General features: G+C 44.8%; 1 protein-coding gene across 2 annotated transcripts in view; it reads right to left on the bottom strand.

The window, feature by feature from the left end:
* The window catches only part of LOC146194963 (fatty acid synthase-like), a 138,836-nt gene extending 114,870 nt beyond the window's left edge, over window positions 1-23,966 (bottom strand). The window contains exons 1-7 of one of the 2 annotated variants that reach the window (XM_084597596.1): window positions 23,906-23,966; window positions 23,508-23,591; window positions 17,752-17,896; window positions 16,740-17,066; window positions 14,633-14,833; window positions 13,899-14,021; window positions 11,586-11,819 (exon numbers count right to left, since the gene is read on the bottom strand). In XM_084597596.1, the coding sequence (XP_084453722.1) occupies window positions 11,586-11,819; window positions 13,899-14,021; window positions 14,633-14,833; window positions 16,740-17,066; window positions 17,752-17,884 (1,018 nt within the window). In that variant the 5' untranslated portion in view covers window positions 17,885-17,896; window positions 23,508-23,591; window positions 23,906-23,966. Of the gene's footprint in view, window positions 1-11,585; window positions 11,820-13,898; window positions 14,022-14,632; window positions 14,834-16,739; window positions 17,067-17,751; window positions 17,897-23,507; window positions 23,592-23,773; window positions 23,865-23,905 lie in introns of those variants that run through there. The other variant, XM_084597597.1, reaches the window with a different exon arrangement.
* Window positions 23,967-24,212: the final 246 nt, after the last annotated feature.

Raw genomic sequence — 24,212 nt, 5'->3', positions numbered from 1 at the left:
GACCTGATTCTAAAGGAAAAGTTTCTTTCTAACTGCGCCATGCCGCTGCAAATGGTTTTGAATGAAAAAAAGAACCCATCCCTCTAGTAAACAGTAGCAAGGGCAGAAAAGTATGTGAAGGCCCATGGCTGGTTAAACTTCAGAAAGTGAAGCCCCCAGAGAATAAGGCAGAAAACGCCCTCTGCCGGAATACCGAGAGAAAGGAAAATTTGCTACAATCATCGGATGCGAAGAGCAGCGATGAAAAAAATGTTTTATTTGTTCACGCACGGGACACCACACCGAAAATTGCCGGGCTGCCATCTCCGACGGATCGGGACCGCCCAATAAATGCCACAAATGCGGCAAGCTACCTCATACAGGCTGGAGATGCTAGGAAAATGAGACCCCAAAACAGAGAGAAGAAAATCGGGAGTTCGCTGCAGTATTCGTTGAGAAAGGATACCTTGAACTTAAGGACGGAGGGAAGATCCCCGTCATCAACGCTGGTTTCACCAGTAAGGAATACGCTGTGAGGGAATGTTTACCTATCGTAGCCGGCATGATCGGGGGTCAGACAGCTCGAGCCCTTAGAGATACAGGCTGAAACACGGTGGTGGTAAGGAAGGACTTAGTATGGAAGGAAGATATTACCGATACGAAGTCTACAGTTTATTTACTTGACCGCTCGGACCGAAGCTCACCAGACGTTTGGGTCGATGTCGACACCCCTTACTTTAAGGGACGACTACTCGCAAAGTGTATTGAGAATTCCGTGTACAATTTGGTGCTGGGAAATTTCGAAGTGCTACGCCAGTAGACGACCCCGATCCAAACTGGCACAAAACAGAAAGCGAGACTACGTAGTCCACTGAAGTAAAAGTTGAAGAGCTAGCATCTGACACCGAGAGCACCGCACCGATTTCGGATACCACTGAAACTTGTCCGGTAATGACTAGAGCGCAGGCCTACAACGATCAAACGCTGGAAAAAGCTTAAAGTTCTGCAAAGCCTCCCTAGTGTATACCGTGAATAGTAGATTCAAGAGCAAGAGAATGACGCGACCCTACGCTCGTGCTTCGATCGCCTGGGCCCGCCACAAGCGAACAAGGGAAAGGGTAGGCACCAGTTTACATTTCTGACGACGTTCTGCAGCGGAAATACGTCGCCGAGTCAGGCAGGGAGCAAACGCAAGTTGTTGTGCCTCAAAAGTACACACATAACGGGTGGATGGGATGCAACCAAGGCGCGAAGAAAACCCTACTGAAGCTTCAGACAGAATTCTTCTGGCCCGCAATGCAGGCTGACGCCAAGCAGTTCGTTGCCTCCTGCGATCTATGGCAACGCACAATTCGGAAGTGGATGGATGGAATATAGGAGCGTCCCCTTTGAAAAGGGGTGGTAGCAGTAGCTATCATGCTCATTTTTCTCCCTATATCTTAATTATTCATTAAGATTGGTTAACAAAACCATCATTCTATTTATTAAATTTTTGTTCCTGCATTACTAACATTATGTCACTTCTCTGCTTTTAAGCCGCCAATCTTCTAGTCGTTTTTTGCTAGTTTCCACCGCCGTTTTATTCACCCTGCCACTGGTATCTCTAAACCCCAGAGCTTCAGGAACAGTGACTGCGCCTGCATCAACTTCCGGATGGATACCATTACATTCGAGTATAATATGGTCAGTTGTTTCACTGGAGTTACCCCATACAGCTCATGCGTCATCTCCATGGTTAAATTTCTTTTTGTAGCTGCACGTTTTAAGGCACCTAGATCTAGCTTCAAAAAGTAGGGAACTGCCTCTTGAATTATCAAGGAAATCTTCCTTCCTGATCTGCATTTTCCACTTTCGGTAGAATTCCAGTTTTTTTTCCATCGAATTTATCCAATTTTTACCTTCTGTGTTTTGCACCTGTTGCTTAAATGCTCTTTATTTCTTCGTCCTTGTGACTAGCATACTTACTAGTTATTTTCCTAGTTCTTTTCCTCCATTGTGAGTCAACGCTTTTTAATGACAGGTATTTAAATACTTTAGCTGCCCATCTGTTACTGTCCAATCTCCTCAGGCCTTCCTCATATAATATTTTACTCTGAGCTTCCCGTACTTCCAAAGACGCCCAGCCCATATCTATTTGTACCACCTCATTTGTGGTTTTGCCGTGGGCACGTAGTGGTAATCGTCCAACGAATCTCTGATTTATTTCTAATGTCGACTGTACCTCTGATTTTAGGCACAAACACGCAATTCCGAAAGTATGTCTGGGCACCATAATTCCTTTCCAAATACCCTTCAAAACCTCACCGGTTGTATCCCCAAAATGCCCTATGCTTCATTATCCCGGCATTTCTCCACCCTTTGGCCTTAAGTGATTGGTCATGCTTTTCAAAGTATGCCAATCCTTCGTTTACCCATACCCCCAGATATTAATATTCTGCTACTATGGGTATTTCATGGCCTTGTATTGTAAGACCCTGATCAGTTGAGCTGTTGAAAATTATCAGACCCGACTTAAATGCGCTAAATCTGAAGCCTAGAGCGTCCCCTTTGTCTCCGCAGTACTTAACTAGAGTTTGCAATTCTTCCAGACTCTAAGCTAGTAGCACAATATCGTCTGCATACATCAAACCGGAGAGGCGCTGCTCTACCGCCTTTCCACCTAATCTATATGACAGGTTAAAACCTAGGTTGCTGTCTTGTATCCTTCTTTCCAGGTTTATCGTATAAAGCATGAATAGCATGCGGTGACAGAGGGCAGCCTTGTCTTAATCCTTTGCAGACTTTGACATCTTTCGTACTTCTTAGCCCTTCGCACGCAATTTCTACTTTGTTATCCCGGTATATTTCCTGTAGGAACTCTATTATCTCATAACCGATACCTTCTTCTTTAAATATGTTCCACAGGAGTTCCCTGCTTACGTTATCGTACGCCCCGTGTATGTCCAGGAAGGCCAAATACAAAGATCTATTTTCCACTCTAGATATTTTGATGCATTGGGTAAGCACGAACAGGCTATCATCTAAGCGCCTACCATTCCTAAAGCCGTTCTGATGTTCTCCGAGTATCTTGATACTTTCTACCCATGCTTGCACCTTTAATTTTACCGCCAGCATGGCCAACATGTACATAACAGATGTTATGGTAATCGGCCTGTAGGATTTTATGTGCATACTTTCTCCTTTCCTTTTATAAATCAAATTCATTTTACTCTGCTGCCAGCTTTCCGGAATTTGCTTATTCTTTATAACTGTTTCCAGAGCTTTTAACAACGTTTCCTTTCTTTTTGGACCAAGTTCATTAATCAACTTGATCGGAATTTCATCTATTCCTGTTGATGTGTCTTTAGGAATATTTTTTTCTGCCTGCATTCAGTTTAGATTGGTCATTTCTAAGATGCTTTGTATTCTGTTACCTTGTGTCACACCACACGAGCGCCTTTGGCCCGAATGGCCGTCATTGAGACCCCGTTTAAGAGGGTGGCGATCGACATCGTTGGTCAACTCAAGCCAAAGTCTTGCTCAAGGCAATTAGTACATCCTGACCATAGCAACTCGGTACCGTGATGCAGTCGCGTTTCCTAGCATCGAAACCGAAAGGGTAGCTGAAGCACTTGTCGAAATGTTTTCCCGTGTCGGAGTGCCCAGAGAGGTCCTCAGTGACAGGGGCACTAATTTTTATGTCTGAAGCAATGAAAGAGGTTAGCCGTCTGTTGTCAGTAAACAGCTGCATACCTCTCCCTACCACCCGATAGTGAACGGCCAAGTCGACCAGTTTAACGGCATGCTAAAACAAATGCTCAAGCGCATGTGTCAGAAGAGGCGAACCAATTGGGACCGTGTTGCAGGCAGATTCGCAGAGCGAAAAGACGACGCTTTATTTCCGGCTCGGATATACATAGAGAAGAAAAGAAAGGGGAAGAAGGAAAGAGGGAGCATCGACGCATGCGCTGGTTATCTGCAGCATTGTTGTCTGCAACATTTCCATCCCCTAATAGCCGTAGCGCTCCACTGGCTTTCTGGTTCTTGTAGACCGGCGTAGCTCAGGAACAGGCCCTTCGGGGAAGGTCGTTAGCCTGGTCTGTCGGGGCCTCCAAGGTCGTAGGAGGTGATTCTGCAGGACTTGATACTTCTCTGCTTCCGTTGGTGTCTGATGAGCGTTTTCGGATTTCGTCTACATGAAGTCGAACGACTCCGTCTTCAGTAGCCACAGTGACTAGACGGGCACCACTCGTCGATTTCACTTTGCCTGGTGTCCCCTTTTCTCCTACTTGGTAGTTGCGCATACAGACGGCGTCTTCCGGGGTGAAGTACAAACTGGCGGAATCAGTCTCTGGATGCTTGGGCATTTCGTAGTTCCTGGGAGGAAGCACATATCTAATTTTGTACGCAAACGGGATCCCAGAAGAAGTTCGGACGAAGTGGAGCCTGAAGCTAGAGGCGAATGTCTGTAGTTGCAAAGAATTCTCGCCAGAGCAGTTCTCACCTCCACGCCCGGCATTTTCTTCAAGCCCTCATTCACTGTTCTTACGGCCTGTTGTGCAAGACCATTGCTCTGGGGGTGATAAGGCGGGGTACGAATTTGCTCGATTGCATTTTTCAGTAGGAATACTGCAAACTCTAACCCAGTGAAGGGTGTACGGTTGTCGGTAACTATGGTGCGAGGCAGTCCAAATCTGTAAACAAGGTTCTCATGCAAACGGCAGTAGCTTTAGTGGTTGCTCAGATACTGGAATGGCTTCTGTCCAATTGTTGTGTGCATCGACAATTAGCAACAACATCTTGTTTCAAAAATGCCCTGCATAGTCGGCATGCCGCCGTGACCACCTCTCTCTCAAAATCGGCCAGCTGACAAGATTCCTAGGTGGCATGGGCGAAGCCTGCACACAGCTTCGACAATCCGAGACCAATCTACAAATATCTTGATCTAAACCGGGCCACCAAAACTTATCCCTCGCCCTTGTCTTCATGGTAGACGCACCTTGATGAGACTCGTGTAGCATCTCAAACAGTTTCTCACGCACCGCACTTGGTATTACTACATGATGCCACCAGTACAACAGCCCCTTTTCCACCGACAACTCATGTCTCCTTTTCCGGAATTCTGCCACTTCCCTGCTGTCACCTTCAACGACGGAGGGCCATCCGTTAGTCACGTACCTGCCTATGTCTTGCAAAAACCCGTCAGCCGCGGCGAGTGCTTCAATCTCTTGGTGAGAAACCGCTGGTTTGTCCCATTCGTCGATTATAAGCACCATTTTAGAGAGCTCTGTTTCCGCTTGCTGCTCCTGCGGCGATTGAGGCAAACGGCTTAGAGCGTCAAAAATTTGAATCTGTTTGCCAGGTTTACAGATGAGCTTGTACTTGTATACCCCTAGCAACAGCACCCAGCGCTGAATTCGGGCGGCAACCGTGACAGAAGTTTAACGATCCTGTAGGAGTAGACATACGAAGGTGGTCCGTTACAAGCGTGAACTCACGTCCGAACAGGTAATCGCGAAACCATGCCACGCCAAACACCAGGGCTAAAACCTCTCGCTCAATTTGGGAGTAGTTTCTCTCAGCTGAAGTGAGCGTCTGTCATCGGAAGCCAATAGGCCTGTCTTCATCATTTATTCGGTGGAAAAGTTCAGCACCGACACGGTTAGGTAAAGAATCGCATTCCAACATCAAATCCAGCTGCGGATTAAAGTACGTTAGCACTGGGGCTGGACACAAAGCATCCTTGGCATTCTTATATGCCGCGTCTTCGTTTTCGTGCCAAATCTATTTCGCTCCTTTTTTAGAAGACTGTACAGGGGTGCAAGTAGAGTGGAAAGATTTTGCAAAAACTTGTAAAATGTAACCACTCCCACAAAGGATTGCAACTCGGCAACATTTAGGGGTGCAGTAGATGGCCTGATTGCATCGACGTGCTTCTCGAGTGGGTGTAGTCCTTCAGCATCAATACGATGGCCAAGATACGTAACTGATTGTTCATCAAACTTGCACTTGTCGGGACGAAGTTTGATACCGTTCTCGCGGAAACACTGTAGCACCGCTTGCAGACTTGCGTTATCAGCATCGCTGCTCTCGGCTACCAGAGGCTGAATTACAGACGGCTTACACTCACAATCTTCCTATTGGCCAGCGGCAACGCGGCGGGAGTGGCCCTTCTTTAAGTCATGGACGTCTGCTGTTTACGTCATGAACGCAATTGAATTGATGACGTTGGCTACGGGCCAATTGTGAGCGGGAGTTGCGAGCGACGCGAGCCGCTCACAACTCGTTTGTGAGCGCTCAAATAGCGAAAATGGCGGCGATCTCTGCGGCGGCCAGCGTTCTAGTGAGGCGGTAGCAGCGGCGCCCCGACGCGATCATCGGCGATGGACAGTGCACGAAGGCTGTTTGACGTGTCGGACGATATGTTTCGACGCATGCTGCTACTCGAGAAGGATATAGTAGAGTGACTGTGTGACGCAATGAACTGAGATAGGTGTGTGTGGCCGCGAGTGCGCTGTCTGTGCGGCGGCCGATAATGCATGCACTGCGCTTTTTCCGAACTGCTTCTGGCTTCCACGCAGCTACTGACAACGAGGCGAGCATCGGCCTCGCAAAGTCGACAGTTCGAAAGCATTTGCGGCGTGCAGCTAGGGCGGCGGCGAAGGAAGGCTTCCTTCGATCGTCATGGCAGCATACCGGGCGTCATCGGATTTGTCGACGGCACATCGGGCGTCTACGAGTAGCCTTGTGATGTCCCTGTTTTTAGATATGAGATGCCAACATGATTTGGGTCATGGACCTCCCTACCTGGAATCTTGGAATGATGCTTTCTTCTGGCGGCATTCTCGGCTGCACACAGGCATAACACAGGTCGAGGCAGGCCTTCTGCGAGACGTCGAATCCACGACAGTGAGCCGCGCTTCTCTTTGCAAGATAAGTGACGGTAGGCTCTACATGCCTAACATGTATTGCCTTTCTTGGGCTTTTATAAAAGCTGGAACATAGGAAACGTCATAAATTGTTAAAATATTTGCCTACGTAAGAAACAAAGATGGCAATGCATGTGTTTGATGCCTGCGTTGAGTAGGAATGGGGCGTCATTTATACCGATATGAAGTGCAAGGCTGTCCTTACAGCAGTATTGCTGAAACATTCAATCATTCATTGTCTGCACGCCCATGAATGTCTTCGTCAGCAAAACCTGGCAATGAGCTACTTGATGCGACTCTTCGATTGTGTCAGTAAGGCTGTTAAAGTTTATGAGGCTGTTGACAACGACAAAGAATGTGCTTAACAGCGTGCCAATTTTGGTTATGCTGGTAACAGGGGCACCTGTTGGAGACATGACTGCCAGTACCATGGAATCCCGGTCCGGACTCTTCATAACGGTTATAGCACAGGGCATACACCTCCACAAGGTAATTGGTAGATAACTGCATCGGCGTGCTGAAGAGCTGCTTCCGGTGGTTGCAAAAATACTAGACACTCCTCTACCAGCTAGAGCGTGTAGCATGTGTCGTGTTGCATAACTTCTTTGGATGTCTTCCTGCCTCCAGACGAGGAGGGTGCTGCTGGCTTGGACAAGAAAGGGTCACATCTGTGTACCGGCTACTTGGAAGTGGGATCCCAATTGCCAGGCACACCTCTAGGGAAAAGCCATACAGAATCATGTTGTGAGCCTGTTCCACAGAACCTGCCACCAGAGCGGGCTGGCACAGCATGCCCACGGTGCGGCATCAGCTGCGGCGTCAATCCCAGCACAACAATCGGCTGTTATATACCACACGTAGCTGACCACTCCTCACAGCAGCCAAGTGCAGCACTTTCTCGTTTCATGTCTGTGCCAGAAACCTATTGTATTAAAGATGAATCTTCTCGAACCATGGGCTCTCGAACCTCATCTGTCAAGTCAAATTTGTCTTCGTACCCCCCCCCCCCTTTCACTGTTGCTTGTAGCCGTGCATGTTGGTGTTTGTGTTTGTGCATGTGTTTGAGTACATAATTAAAGTGTTTCATAACGAGGCAGAAATTATGATGCCTATAGCAGTGGGAAAGTCTCACAAAACTTTTTAGAAGCACGTGTATCCTCTGTGCACCTTTATTTTTCCTGCAGACTTTCACACGCTTGAATATGCAGCAGCGAAACCAACTGCCTGCAATAGCACAGGCAGTTATTTGCACGTGCTGACAATTCTGCTACACAGAGAAGACACACAAGAATAATATTTAGAGCCCGTAAGCTGGCACAGTACTCATCGCAGGTCTGACACACTTCAGAAACAAGAAATGAAAATACGGTGCATAAATCTGATACTAAGAGGAAAGACACAAAAGAATAGTTGCTTAATGATTACAGGCTTGCATAGTAGTCGTCATAGGTTTGGTGCATTTCAGAAGCAGGCAACAAAGTACGTCACTTAACGGAGCAGAAATATGACACAAGTAGTGCTATGTACAATGTTTGCATAGGGTAGTCTCCATTAGTGAGCTTTTCAGGACTACAGGCCTGCATTTACTGTTCGGACGCATAGAAAGTATTTCCGTAATGCTAAACAGCAGACTATGGAACGAAAAATGGTAGGGGTAAGATTAAGAGATAGGAAGCGTGCAGAGTGGGTCAGAGAAATAACTCAAGTTGCCGACATTCTAGTGGAAATTAAGAAGAAGAAATGGACATGGGCAGGACATATAGGGCGAAGAGAGGATAACCGATGATCGCTTAGGGTAACAAACTGGATTTCAAGCGAAGGAAAGCGTAGCAGGGGGCGGCAGAAAGTTAGGTGGGCGGATGAGATTAAGAAGTTCGCAGGGGTCAAGTGGATGCAGCTAGCACAGAACCGGGTTAAGTGGAGAAATATGGGAGAGGCCTTCGCCCTGCAGTTGGTATAATCAGGCTGATGATGATTATGATGATGATGATGATGGCTCATGAGAGTCCCGAACAGAGAACATCTTCTGAGCCTACGGATAGAGCATACCCGCACGAACCGACACATAAGAAAACATCTGTGAAAACGGCGAGCATCAAACCACTTTACTTTCGCGCCTAATCAGATCGCACAACCTACTACGCCACGCCGACTGCCCGAGAACAAATTTTGGATTCTCCTTGTCTGGAGTAACGACAGCGGAGTGATTTGAGGGACACGACAACAGTGCAGTGAGTAAGAAAAGGGTAAAAAATTGAGCTAAATTATCAGACCTTCCACAAGAGGAGAGCTTACGGAGGGCGACGGAAGTACTTTAAAATCTGGGCATGCACAATTCAAAACAAAACAGAAATGGATCTCCTGTAAGCCGCACGCGTTGTGCCATCTGGCGAAGTTGACAAAAAAAAAACAAAAGCAGCCTTGTTCGGCTCTGGCCTGGGAGCAGTAAATGAGCCCCGAGCCTCAGTTTAGATTTGATTTATTGCTCCAAACGCGTGAATGGTACGGGAAAGTTATATAGATGCAAACAACTCAGCACCGTAATCGGCACTACTAAGAGAAATGTTTTCGGATTACTTCACCTAAGGAGAAGTGCACGTCTGGAATTTTCGTTATCACATGTACCTTTCTACGCCACCGTGGCAAATCTTACTAGCTTCAAGCCAGCTGAGAAACCAGTTCGCTTTCGGTCAACACAGTTTGTCGAGGTATATAATACTGGGGCTGCAAGAAACCGCGAAGTTCACACTAGTTCGTCTCGTATATGGCGGGCAGGCCCGCACGATGTTAGACGCAATGCTCCCGTGCGGGGATGAAGCGGTCGAACCCGATGCCCCCCCCCCCCCCCCCCCATTTCGTGGAACAGGCCGAGCAAGCCCACTAGCTGGCCCGCTTGCACATCAAGGAGCACCCGACGCTCGATACTATAATCTCGGCACAGGAAAGTCCACTTTGAACCAGGGGACCAAGTGTGGGTGGGTACCCCCGAGTGCCACACAGGCTTGTGTGAAAAACTGCTAAATCGGTATTTCGGACCCTATAAAGTCCTGCGCCGCTTAAACAGTGTCCTACGAAGTTCTACAAGATGGAAGTGTGACCGTCAGTTTTCAGCATCAGAGACCTGAAAATGTTCACGTGGTGCGCTTAAAGCTTTACTTCTCCCGTGACTGACAACTGTATCAACGTCGCGTTTTGTAACCTTGTCTTATTGTACAGTTCACCTCACCCCTAATATTTCTCTCCTCTCACCTTGGAATCGGGACAATGTTTCCCCTTCGTGGGGGGCAATAATGTCACGTGCATAGCGCCGCGCGGCCGCCGTGCTTGGTGCCGACGACGACGAAGCGGTTGTTGGCTCGAGAGGCGCGCTGGTGCTGGGCACTGTTAACGGAGCTAGAAGCCGACCTTACTCTAGGGTCTTATCTTCACGGTACCGAGTGCAGTGGTGAGCAGCCTTGTCTAGAGCGCACCGACGGTGCTCCGCAGAGCAAGTCAGTGCCATCTAACGTTAGGCCCTGGGTTTGAGTTATGCGTCCCGTGTGCATGCGTGGCCAAAATAAAGTGTTGCCTGCTGGCGTGTTCACGGCCTCATTTCCGCTTAGTGCTTGTGCATCATGCCGCCAGATACGCACTTAATATGTAACATGGGCATGTAAGTGCAAGTGATAACGGATGATAGCGCGTTTCAGACACGCACCAGGCTAAGAGTTGGAGAATTGGGCCTAGTTGTTTGTTTATTGCGTTGCAGGCGTAATGTTTTATCGCGTCTTTGCATTGGCCTATCAGCTACATGGGACACCGTACTTCGCATTTGCACAGATCTAAGAACTTGACATCCTCAAAGGGGAAATCACCGGGGCTGCGAGCGCTAGGTATGCAGGAACGAGCGTTAATCCGCTATTGCTCGCGCTTGCTTATCTGCCCGTTTTGATACACGCGAGGAACACTGCGGCATCGCAACGCGCTGGCTACGGTTACAGCCTCGCAAATGCAGGCAGCGCGGCCCTAACGGCACGAAAGGTAATCGCAAGGGACTGGCTGGAGAAGGAAGCGGTGAGCAGGCATCACTTTGATATGCTGCGCATGCGCACTGGACGCATAACTCAAACCCAGAGCCTCACGTTAAATGTCGCTGACATGCTCCGCACGGCGCCGTCAGAAAGCCCTAGACAAGGCTGGTCACCACTGTACCTTCACGGCTCCCTGTGGCCTGAGTCTTGACAATATATCTATCGTGCACTTGCGTATTCTTGTCGACAGAACGCGTCTGCGGCTCTACTCTCTGCCGTACGATGCACTACACACCTTAAAAATTCGACAAGGTAAACACCTCTTGTGATAGCGCAGAATAGGGAGGCTTTGTTCAACCACTTACATATCTTAAAATGAAACACGGATTGCTGTTGCGTGATTGAGATACCTTCCGAGCTCGGAAAAAGCAAAGCCTGAATGCCTGTAACCAAAACCTGTAGAATATTTGCTAAAAATTGAGTTGCGAATTTCATAATGCTTTTTGAGATTGTGTACACTTTGAGGCACCCTGGCACACTTTTTATTACATATCATCATATGAGAAAACTGCTAAGTGCTTTCTCTGCTGGTTTCAAATTATCCGTAGACCATCACCAAAATGAATTCACTGCAGACGTCGATTTACGCTTTTATGAAAGATGAAAAAGAAAAAAGATATCTGCTTACCTGAGGAGCCCTCCGAGTGACCCATGTTGCTCTTCACGGCTCCTATCAACAGCGACCTTTTCCGTCCCTGCTTGCAGAACACGTTGCTGATGGCAGCCATCTCTTGAGGGTCGCCTACCTCAGTCCCTGTGCCGTGAGCTTCCAAGTAGCGAACTTCAAGAGGATCAACTCTGGCTTCAGCATAAGCCTGATGCAATAATTCCTCCTGCACGGCCGCTGATGGTACCGAAATTCCTGCAGTAGAAGTGATACTACGCTTCGCATCGGCAGCATGTTGAATGGCAAGCTGGGGTATATTTAATTATGTGCTCGCTTTGAATTGTCATTCTTGAGATATTTTCACGTCAACAGGCCCTATCTAACAATGCCCGCGCATGACATTCTCTCCCAGCTGTGAACGTCATGACAGGGCATGGTCAATAAAGGGTCAGCAAAGGAATCTGCTCGTATGGATTTGGGTAATGTGGCGAAGGGACACCAGGCGACGTGATGTGACACTACGGAGATGTGCTCTCGAATATTCATTTTCTGCCACTTGATCGCTCAGCCACCGTCGTGACGCAGGCTGCTGGGATGCTCTGACCTTGCCATGATCTCGATGATGATGCATTGCATTCTGCGGTCTTCATCAGCCTCTAGCGGTGCGAAGTGTAAACGCACAACGCTATCGCATTGCTATCTAAAGTTGCAGTATGTAGTCCCGGAATCTAATGGTTCGCTGCCACTAAATAACGCATTCATCTAATCATCAAGTGATCGTTGCTAGAAACCTGACCGTTCAACCCTAGCCGGCAGAAACGAGACTGCATTCTTTCTCACATACTTCGCACTTGGCAAACTTTCTCAATAGACTTCAGTACATTCTTTAATTAGAGAAGGGGGGGATGCCTCATGAAATAAAAAACTGGCCTGGGTACCTTGTGTGGGGTGCCACCTACAATAAATAAGCGTTGCTTTATTTCGCAACTACCGCATTCACCATTGTCTAGTCGCAGTGCCTCTGGCGCTTCACTGTTTCCAAACATTTTTTTCGTTTAAAATATTGTAACTTTACTTCGTTCCACTCTTCCACTATTCGCATTCTATTCTATTTGTGGAAGAATAGCATTCCAAAATACTATTTACACACCCTGCGTTGTGACATTTAAAATGCCTGATCTTAGGCCCGAAGTAGACGCACTAAAGTAAACTTGCTCGGGAAACGCCAACGACAAAACATTCCTCCAACTCGCTTCGATTGTCTTTCATGAAGAGACGAGAATTATAGCCATTTGTTGAAAAAACTCAGCAAAAACTCATTTGACGAAAATGCGTTCTGATACGTGTCCTCTGGAAACAACAATCGAGATTATAAGAATATCCAGGGTTGTCAAGATAAAAAAAAAAAAAAAAACATTGCTAGTTTGTGACGATGTGTCCCAGGATACAGTACAAACTGAAAGAAATTAATTATAAATACGTTATCCTACAAGCCTGCGATAATATTAATATCTCTATATAAATCAAAAGGAACTGAAAATGCAATCAGCTTATCAGGATCTGATCACATTCAAAGCTTTTTAGTTACGGGCCGTCATAACAATCGCCACTGCCACTCTTGCAAAAACGCTCAGACGCTCAACCACCATGTGCATGTTTATGAGAGAAGTATGAAAAAAAAACAAGTGGACGCGTAGTCATTTACTCATGATCTCTCAAATGCCTTTAACGTTTTTAATGCTTACAGTTCAAAAATATGCTTAGATACCTGCCATGTATCCTTTTCCGCTATCTAATGCCGCTATGCGATATTAAAACTGGTCCTTCATTCCTTTGGGTAATAATTTAAAAACTGCAATATTCAGTACGTGGTTTTCCCCTTTGACGAAGCTAACAATGCCTCGTATTGCATAAGAAGTATTTAAGTAATTGAAATATTTCAATCCGCGATACGCTTAAGGCGGAGTGCAACCGTTCTTTCGAGATGTTTATGCGCTAAACAACTGATATTTATGTGCACGTTGTTGCACACACCAGTCATTTTGTTACCCTATGATTATCTTTGCTGAAGCTACTATTGACCAAATGTCTGAACACAACTCGACAGTGTCAACTCATTGAAACGCCCAAGTGTCCTGTGTAGCGTTAACACTACAGTGCCAACTCGTCGATCATGATTTATTCTGGGTTTGCTCGTCAAGCAAGCTTCCTATTGTTTCCTTTTGCAGGATGGTGTTTTATCCACTGACTTGAATGCACTGCTGCCGAGAGCCCTGTTTAGTTTCGGTAGTAGGTCTTAAAAAATTGTGTACGTTATTTTTTCGACGCTCTTACCTTCAGTCTTGTAACCGTCCGCATTGGCCTTGCCATGGATCAGTTTGGCGTAGATCCGCCTTGCCTGGCAGGCTCGTTGAATGAAAAACACTCCGACCGCCTCACTTCGGGCATAGCCATTCGCTACAAGCAACATAAATAACTTTTGTTAATAACAGGTGAATTACTACCTCTCTTCGTTATATAGTTATCGCTTGATATGCCGCTGTTTTCAACATTCTAATTGAATTATGCGACCAACCCCCCGGGGACTACATGATCGCCTGAGGAGGTTTTGAGAGCAAACTTTGAATGCAGTGAATTTTCTTACTCATATCATACCTTTTTATCCCATAAGTGCATCATAGACATATACTAACCACGAGATGCTTCTTGCAAAATATATCAAACCTCTAAATTGTTATTCTGCAGGACAAGTATTGAGCGCTGAGGCATAAATAACAGCGCAAAAATGCAAGAACGAGGCTTTTAGTGAACTATTTCTGGTCAGCCCCTTGGCAGGGTTTCGGAGCGGGTTTGGCTTGGACCTTATAATGTGTTTTCGCAACTTCACGAAAGCAGGCTTTTTCGACACCGGATATTTGATTCTGCTGGAAACGTTTCCTCCTACGCATATAATAAAACTGAGTGTTTAGGAGTCTCTCATAGCCTGAGTCGCTTTGGTACGTTGAACCCCACTAACCAAACCTAAACTGAGTGTGCCAGCTGCAGTGATGGGAGCATGAAATACGCACCACTAGCGTCAAATGCTTTGCACATCCCATCTGGAGAAAGCATTCCTAGACGCTTGAAGGAGAGCGCTGTGACTGGCTTGAGGCAAACATTGCATCCGCCTACAATGGCCGCCTCGCACTGCCCCGCACGGAGGGCCAACAGAGCGTGGTTCAAGGCTATCATCGTGGAAGAGCATGCCGTGTCAACTGTAACGCTTGGTCCTTTAAGACGTATTAGAAGAAAAAAAAAAACATCAGAAGAATGCCCTAAAAATCTTTGCGAATTGCAAAATGAAGAAGACGCAAGGTATTGAACTGTATTCCTCTGGCAATTTGTTCTTAAAAACTGTAATTCCTAACGTGACAAACATCCATATTAAAGCAGCGCGAAACACAGGACAGAAGAACAGGTGACGAAAGAACTGTCCTGTGTTTAGCGCTGCTTGACGATGAATCCAATCCAACTCGCCAGTTTTGTATACTCGTGAATGACAAACATTGTTGACGCCAAGGGCCTAATTTTCCTGTGCTTACCATACTTTAACGAATGGCGTGGGTAATGACGAAGAAATGGGTCAGGGGCGGTTATGATGAAATGAAAATGTAAAGGCAGGCTACCATTCACTTTGTTCCTTTCCTCTCTACACCCGGAAAAAACATGAGTGTGACTTACTGATTTTTAAATAGATTTGAAAGATAGGTTGTGCGGCCTTTGTAGATCGATTATCAAAGAAAGGTGACATTTTTACAAGCAAGTGCTCAGAAATGAGGCATTTTTTGAAAATTTTTTTTAAGAATATCTAATTTATTTTAGGCTACAAGAACATCACAGATTTCAACACCGCATACTATCAACGAGAGTCAAAGCAAACTTCATTAATTCACCGACACAATTTTAAATACGAAACATCAAAAATGTAGTTTTGATTAGAGGCATCACATCTCTGACCGATGATCACTGTAAAAGACGCCGATGCGGAGAGCTTCGCACTGATTTTGATCGCTTGAATCGCTAATGTGTGCTAACTACGCAGAACTGAAGAGTGCCTCTCCTTTCAACCTCAGTTTAAAAGTAGCCCTCGCTACCAGAACAGACCCCACGTCGACAAGATCAGTAGTCGGGCAACCTAATCGTTTACCCATAGTAGTGAGTTTCGAAAAAAACGCATGTTTTTTACCCATTGTAGTGAGGTTCGAAAAAACGCATTTCTTTCCTCATCGTACGCACTAATTTGCGCCGTAAAAGAATTTCTTAGTCAGTATAATTTTGCTATCAAAGCCAACGACGATATTTTGATGCAGAACGAGCGAAGGTTAGTTCAAATTGCTTTGAAAGGGGCTTTTTGTTTTGACGTCCGATGTCTGGAACGATGTGGCGAATCAATATTCTAGAAACTGCGCTCACCCTCGATATGTATGGTCTTTTAGTTCTTCATTTGTCTTGTCTCTAAAAATAGGTAAAAGGCAGTGCCTCTTTTTTTAACTGTTTGGTCTTCTAAATATTAAACTACCTCCCGCACATATGGTAGCTCTGCTGTAAAATCCACCGCCAAGGACAGAGGCTACGCATCTTTTCGAAGTTTTTCAATAAACGAGGTATAAGCGATAAAAAAGCAATGCGGTCCAGCTTCTCGAAAAAAATACTAGGTTTTGAGCCGTGAAGTATTATCAATAAAATGTAAGCATCACATTGAGCCGTGAAGTATTATCAATAAAGTGTAAGCATCACAGAGAGGAAAAAACAAAAGATGAAACTGAGAAACTGTGCCGTGTATGGTCTCAAAGGAGTAGGCAGTTTGAGGTAATGTACTTGACAAAAAAAGTGAAGGCAGGCTAGGATTCAACACAAAAGGCTTAGTGACGCATCTGTAAGTAATGTACCCAGTGTTAAAGAACATACTTATGGAACTCATACCCTGCATTCCGAAGTTTCGTTAGTGGAGAATTTTGCCAGAGTGAATTTCATATTCTATTCAAAGGTATTCATAGCGTTCGTAAAGTGCTTCAAAATTGCATCAGACGATTATTCCAAAGGCGTTTATTTTAGCTTGAAGGTTGAAACTTGGTAGCACGGAGTGACTTCTCACAAGAAAACTGATTAATTCGCATTTCTCGTAACTCTACTTACCTTTGAAGTCGAAGCAATATGAAATACGGTTGGAGAACATGGACCGTACACTTCCGAGCGCACTGTATCCATCTATCTTGTCAGTGTCTGTATTAAACGCTTCTTCTGACTCAGCGAAACAGGATCCAATGAATACGCCCACATCGCGCCCTCTCATCGTTTCAGGGTCGTATCCAGCGTCTACGATAGCTTCGTACGTGGTCTCCAGCAAAAGGCGAATTTGGGGGTCCATGAAGTGTGCCTGCTTCGGATTCACGCCGAAGAACTGCGCATCAAACTTGGAGAGGTTGCGGATCATCCCCATTCGCACTGGCAAACCCATGTGGCCTGAAGTAGAGAAAGGTTTACATATTTGTACAGAAAATTGCTCCTTCTTCTTGATAGCAAAACTTGGTCGACTTTACCAAATGTTAACCAGGTTATAATCAAGACATCAAATCTGAGTGCGGGAACGTTTTATTGTGTTCATCTCAACAGACGCGTTGTAAATTGCTTTTGCTGGTCCACGGTCACTCAAGAAACAGCTTTCTAGGGACGGTACCAAAACAGGGGGACTCCTCGAGCGCTCAATAATAACCGGCTGTCTTCTGGAAAAGCTCTTTTTGATTTTACTTTGTTTTGTCTGTTAGTTGCGTGTCCTTTTATTCCTTGCAACATGCCTCGCTCTTTAAAGAGTGGCGTATAGACAGACACGTGAAATTGGTGCTGTTGAAAATAGATGCGGCATGGCGAGAAATAAGCCGCCAGTAGGTTATAAACTTTGCGGTGTCTGTATTGTTCTTTCTCTTCTTTCCCAGTTTTTCAAGCATACGTTTTCCCGGCTCAAAACGTTGAGAGGTTGTGTCAGCAATACGAGGAGCTGAGAAACCGTAACTGCACAATAGTTTTGACATATATTGGCAAAAGGGTTACCACAAGGTCCCCGCATGTAATATAGTCACGAAAGTGCATGCATAGCAAATAATGTAGGGAGAAAACATAAACATAGAAGAGCGTCAGTACTGAGATCTACCTCGAGGCCAGCGAGCTTCGTCATCTGTGACCAAGTCGACGCCAGCGTACAACTTCTCCTTGAGCTCAGTGAGATGGTCCGCTTGGGGGAAATGGCCCGAGAGGCCAGTGATTACAAACTCTTCGCCATTCATTGTCACAGTCCACTGAAACACGTCGGAAAATTTGCAGTATAACAGGTAAAAGTGAGTGCTTTGTCGAGTCCCCTAAGCACTGCTTGCCGTTAACGGCAGAAAAGTCACTGTTATTTGTTCCGTAGCGAAAAGCAATACCTACCAGAACTATTTCGTGCTCGAATTGTAACTTTTTGCGTTTATGCTCGAATCACGCTTCGTGGGAACCAGCGTTTGTTTGCACGGATCAAAAAGTAGGGCGACTGGTGAACGACGAGCAATGGAATGGAAGTAATTCAGACAACATATTCTGATTATGAGGCATGACGTATGCGCATTCAAGATAAACGTGAATAGACATTTCTATGAGGCATAGAGTGGGGGGGGGGGCGCCTGATCTTGTGTAAAAGTTGAAATTTGATGAAGATTGGTTATCAGATCCGCGTGTAAATTGGCCTGACGCCATTTTAGCCAGTGATCCTTATACTGCCCTGGCCTTTGAATCGGGTGCTACGACATCACACCGGCAGTTTGTGCAGTCGGCAAGCGAGACGTTGGGTAAAAGACAACAATTGTTTGGCGCTCTATCCAGCACGTCCTGCTCGTCTTTTGATGGCATAAAAATTACTTTTTTTCTGCTGAAGCAAAATGCAATTCGATAAATACTCCATGTGCAAAATGCGATTCATTCCTAACACGCTCTAACAATGCTAACAAGCAAATAGTGCGACTGCCAGACATGTGATAGGATGCGACTAATCCAGAAATGTTTAACATTACAATACGATGAGCAAACGCATTCAAAATAGGAATGAGGTGGACATTTCAATTAAGCACCAGGTGGAAAATATGTGAGCTGGTTTAGGAGCGGAAATTTATTTAGATTGTATTCCAGGTGCGCGCACAAAATGCCCTGATAGTGAATCAGCCGGTGATCATTTCGCAGGCTTGGAGTTCCACTCGAGCGCCATGATGACATAGCGACAGATGGCGTGAGCCTGACACACATACAGGTGGGGTAAACGACAACTAGTGTGCGGTGTTTTTATAACCAAAGTAAAAAGCTATGCTTGTGGAGCTGTAATATTTTGTGGCCGTCCATGGAGAACCCCAGCGAGTTCAGATTATTACCGTGTGCTATAAATTGAGTTCAAAAAGAAAGGGCAGTCCAATTAATTGTTTATTACAAAAGCCTGCAGTAGGAAAAATAAGGAACTTAGTTATGAGGTACATACGTAAGTAGCCAACAGCCAGGACATATAGGCAAGCAGAGGGGTTAAATGGTTTCGTTTTGATCAACTTGAAATGACAACCTAATCATGAAGGTATTTCATTAGCAATTACAAGTAAAACAATCCAAATAGAGTCTGTGGTATCCGAATCCATTTGAGCAACGGCAACTTTTCGCTTAATTATTCATGTTGAATTTGACCTATACTTCCCTCCGTATAGCGGTGGACGTGGAAAGTTCTCTGGAAACGCTAGTGCGCCTCAACAGTATTAGCGCTGTAAATTTAAATAACCCTTTGCATATTACAAGTGGTTATCAACATTACTATAAGAAAAGCTGACATAACCTTTGAGGCAGGATGAATTTGGGCACCAGGCTTAAATCACAAAAACCCCGCTTGGTAAAGCAGAAAAATTGCAAAATAGAAACACATTGCACATTTTCAAGATAGTGCATGCCTCCTTTATTGGCTATTTTCGTTTGTAAATGCAAGAGTCGGTTCCGATGGTCATGCGTGTATTTATGACTCTACCTTACTTTACCATTCACTCGAAGGCGCTGGTGAACCTGTCGCTTGAAGTGTAGGAATCAAATAATAAATTTAACAAAGGAAGTTATTTACAGTTCGCTGATGTACAAAACGTAAGCATATTACTAAGCGGCAAGAGAATCAATGTTTGCTAATGCTTATATCTGGCTCAGTGAACGGCGATATCTGTGCGGCTGACACGTAGGTGTCAAGAATGAATCCAACAGCCTAATACGTTTCATTGAGTAACTTGGTGGAGTTTCTGGCTTACTCTTTTTAGAGTATTAATGCCGAGATGTATTGCAATAAAATTTTTGCAACCAGCATTACCCTGTACGAAACACAACATTCTGCTGTTATTCGTTCAGAGTGAATAAATGCTGGCGTATGCCTCGTAAGATGGCATTTTAACTTGACAACTCAAAGACGACTACGTTAAAAAGAATACATCGCAAGCGAGCTTATGTGTGCGCTTGTGGTCTACTCTTTCTTGTGCTGCGATGAATGCGATGATTGCGCGGCTAAGGAAAAATCGGCCATATTTAGACGGCTATATATCGGCAGTACGAAAGCGTCGATCAAGAAATGTGAGTCCTATTTGGCACTCCTTACCCTAACGCTAAGGTTGGCTTTTATCGACTACGTGCTACCCTCGCCTGTGTAGGCATAAATGAAACATCTCTTCTTCAACGAGCATCGGGAGCCCCACACTTCTTTTTGCGCGGTTACATCACATTGGTGTCTTTTTCCACGCAGCTACTTTGGGGGGCTGAATTTTGAAATCGAGGCTATATTTCGACAGCACGCTTCTATGATTACCGTTCTTTACTTCGCGTGACTAGTCATCTACTTTATGTGTTCTTTGATAGATCACTTTACCCACTGCGCCGTTTTATTTGACGTTATATTGAGGGGAATTAAGAGTAATATGCATTATAACAAAAGTTCAGACACAGAGAAAAATGAATACAACACATGGTGCAGCATATCTTACACTTACAAAAATGCTTAAAATTATTTGCATATATGCAAACACTTCGTTAGATATTGCGCACAGATTTCGCAGCGCAAGCTTAATAAGTTCATTTGCTGTACGTAAGTAAACTGAAATAATAGAAAATCAGTTATGCATTTTTTTTTTATACTCAGAATGTCTGATATTTTCTCGCATATGTAAAACGCGGAGAGTTCTGATTAAGTTTTCAACGATGTTCAAAATGGCTGTTGCACAGGTTTGGTTGTTCTGACACCTAACTGTGTGCAGTATGGTAAGCAAACTATAATTGCCCTCGTGCTCCTGCTGTACGGCGGTGATGGCAGCAAGATGCGATTCCATGGCGCTTAAGTAAGACGCTTCCAATAGCCAGCCATTATGACGCAGAGAAAAACCCAGTTTATGCGTCCGCTGCTTATATACTATCTGATTACTTCACCGTGGATGTGCCACTAAAGCCCTACACAGTCGAGTAACGTGAAGGCGTGAATTGTTTTGATAGTCATCGAGTCCGGATGTCAAGTTGCAAGCCTTTATTATGCACAAATTGTCTCCTTGTTGAACTCGCAGCTTACATCTTCCCATCAACATATTTCTGCGGAAAAATGCAGCTGATCAAATTTCTGCATTCATTATAATAAACTATTATTATAATGAATGCTGCTTAGAAAATACGTGGATTTAAACTAAGCATGCGTTATTTGCGGCATTGTAAATTTGACTCAGCCAATTATAAACGTGTTATCTTTAAAACCATCAAAAACAAGTTCTTAAAGCGTTAGCAATAGGTTGCTCAACTTACGAAGAAGAATATCGTGGTTGAGTCATAAAATATTAAGGAATAGGTTTTTTTCTTCAATAATTTCTCTTTCTTTCCTTCTTTTTTTCTTCCTTTCTCTTTTTCTTTCTTGTTTTCTTTCTTTGATATCTTGTTTCTTACATCCTTTTATTTGCACTGTGTTGCTGCACAGGTATACTTAACGACTGCTTAAAGCAAAAAAAGAAAAAACGCCAAATATAACTTGCCTGCGATTCTGAAGCCTCTGTCACGGAACGTAATGAAGACGCTACAACGAAATCTTCCATATGGTTCTGAGGCCATTTCTTGAAAGTTTGGGGGAAAATTATGGATGTTTATCCCTACCTAAACCTGGTGTATAACGCACGAAAGTACCTGCCACGGGGGCTCATTGATTAAGACGCTTGGCCCCCGACCCCTGGTACCCCGGTTTGGATTAGCTTCGTTCTCATGGTTCTTTCATTTTTTTTTTTTTGCGCGAAACGTGGGCACGCACACGCTACACTATTTTACTACAATCTCAACCTCCGGATTAGCCCGCCCCGGTGCTTCCGTGTTTACGGCCGCGGCCCCCACATTTCGACGGAGAAGCATAAAGTAAGGCGGCCGTGTGCTGTGCGATGTCAGCGCATGTAATATACAAAATTAGGTGGTCGAAATTTTCGTATTTCTACACTATGCCGTCTCTCGTAGCCCATGTCTCTTTACGACGTTAAGCTCCAAAAACGAAACAAAAATATTAAACCTCCGTATTCGTGCTTTCGCGCTGAAGCTAAAAAAGTCAATTAAGACACAATTACAGGGAATGCGACAGCATTTGAGTTCTGTTCTCGTATGCATTTCCTTGGCGCATTTGCGTCGGCTTCGTTGCAGCATTCATCTGCACGCCACCCGGTGCCAATTTGGAGCCTGAGGTATGATACATGTTTGGTTGTTTCTCGGTGATTGGTAATTCTTAGTCAAGTTACCTTTAGAGCGTTTCACTGTCCAGACTTTTACTGTTGAAGTTGGTGGTATGAGTGATTCGTTCTGGTAACGTGACCTCTAATACGTCATCATTGTCTGGAAAACTTTGGAACTTTCCTGACACAAGTTGCTCGCCTTCATTTTTACGGAAACTCTAAAGTTATCGAAATATTTATTTGCTCTCCGGTGTAGAAACCTGTCATGGAATGCGGCGAAGAAGACATAACAATAGACTTGCATTAATCGAAATCTAGGATATACGGAAAGTGTCTAATATTACGGAGGGTGCAAAATAATGTAAGCGTTGCTAAACGTTCATCGAGGAAATGGGATAAGAAAAGAGCGATGTTCTTGCTTTTAAGCATATTTTGTGGATACTAAGGATATGGGCATAAAAAATTTGGAATGTAAAAAAACCTTAGACACAGTGATACACCCCGGTATAAATAAACTAAGACTTGCGGAATAAACAAATATAAAAAAAACGTACATATAATAAAGCTAAAAACAATGAATGACTCGTAAATAAGAAAACAAAATGGACATAAATAAAACCTACACTCTCTAAGTCATCGCACTTTGCATAGCCTTATAAATATATTGGTAATCCAACCCACGCTTTATGATTCTTTAACACCTGCGATTTTTTCCCTGTGCGCGCTGTTTATGTAACCACCACGTAGAACTATCACAATTACGGCAGCCAAGTTACTACATGCATGAATGCTCGATGGACGCAATGGGATTCACCCGGAACGATCATGATCACAAGCCTAATCACATAGTATGCTTGTGATTGTGCATCACATTTACGCCACGTTGTCTCACACGTTAGCACTAATCTTTAAATTAAGCTGTACATGCAAGCTTCGCGTTCTAATATTGACGATTGCAATTTTATGGTGGCGTGCTTTTATACTGGAACGCCGAAATGACCGCCATGTGGTGACAGAGATGGCGCAAATTATAGTGCCTAAATTGAAACGACCATTGACATTGAATAGGTGCAAGAAGAGTAGATTAAAACCTCGAGATTTCTAGAGTCTCATCAGGTTGCGTTGGCTGGAGGACAGTTTGGTTCTGTAGTCGCGTTTGAGCTGTTCGTTTAGGGGTAACATAACTCACCGAAGCGAGAAAACTGACTTAGCGTTCCGTTCTCAGCTGTTGGTAGTGTCACGGGTCACAGGCTGTGGCCCAACTCTCCATCATCTAGAAGAAAGAAACGTTATGCGGGAGAAAAGATGGTAGCACACAATACCTTCGGCAGTCTTGTGGTACATTCCCATATGAAGCAAACCTTCCACTGCGAAACTTTAAATCAGTCCCAGCGCATACTTAGAAGCTCCTGCTGGCCTGTTTCAGACTTAAAAAAAAAAAGACATCTGACGTACATGACAATATTCATTCAGTAAGTTGCACATGCGAGCAAAGGCACCATCCCGGACGCATGTTTGATTATTAAAGCCAGAATTGAAACCACGGCAGCCGTGAATACTGAATCAATATTCCTTGTGAGTACGTACTGTAGGCTAACAATTTAACCATCGGATAACAACGCTGCCTTCGTGTCCACGGGCTCAACTGATATTTGAGCATGAGTGAGCTGTCGCAACGATTGTTTATAGGCACACGTGTGCTCGGTTGACGTGACATAGCTCACAGTCACACACGACCATTTTTTTTTCTCTGCGTGCGGATGCAGACACATGTGTTTCCAGCATTTTTCACTTCGGACATTTACGCGCAGCGTTCAGTTTCTTAGTTTTCGACGTCATTCGTGTTTCTGTAGTCGTTCTATCTTTATGTAATAATTGAAAACATCGACCATGT

This window comes from Amblyomma maculatum, chromosome 3 (genome assembly GCF_055883805.1).
Source record: "Amblyomma maculatum isolate TAMU_Amacu chromosome 3, ASM5588380v1, whole genome shotgun sequence".
Lineage (NCBI taxonomy): Eukaryota > Metazoa > Arthropoda > Arachnida > Ixodida > Ixodidae > Amblyomma > Amblyomma maculatum.
The sequence above is the reverse complement of the archived record's forward strand: the minus strand, read 5'-3'. Positions and strand labels throughout refer to the sequence as shown.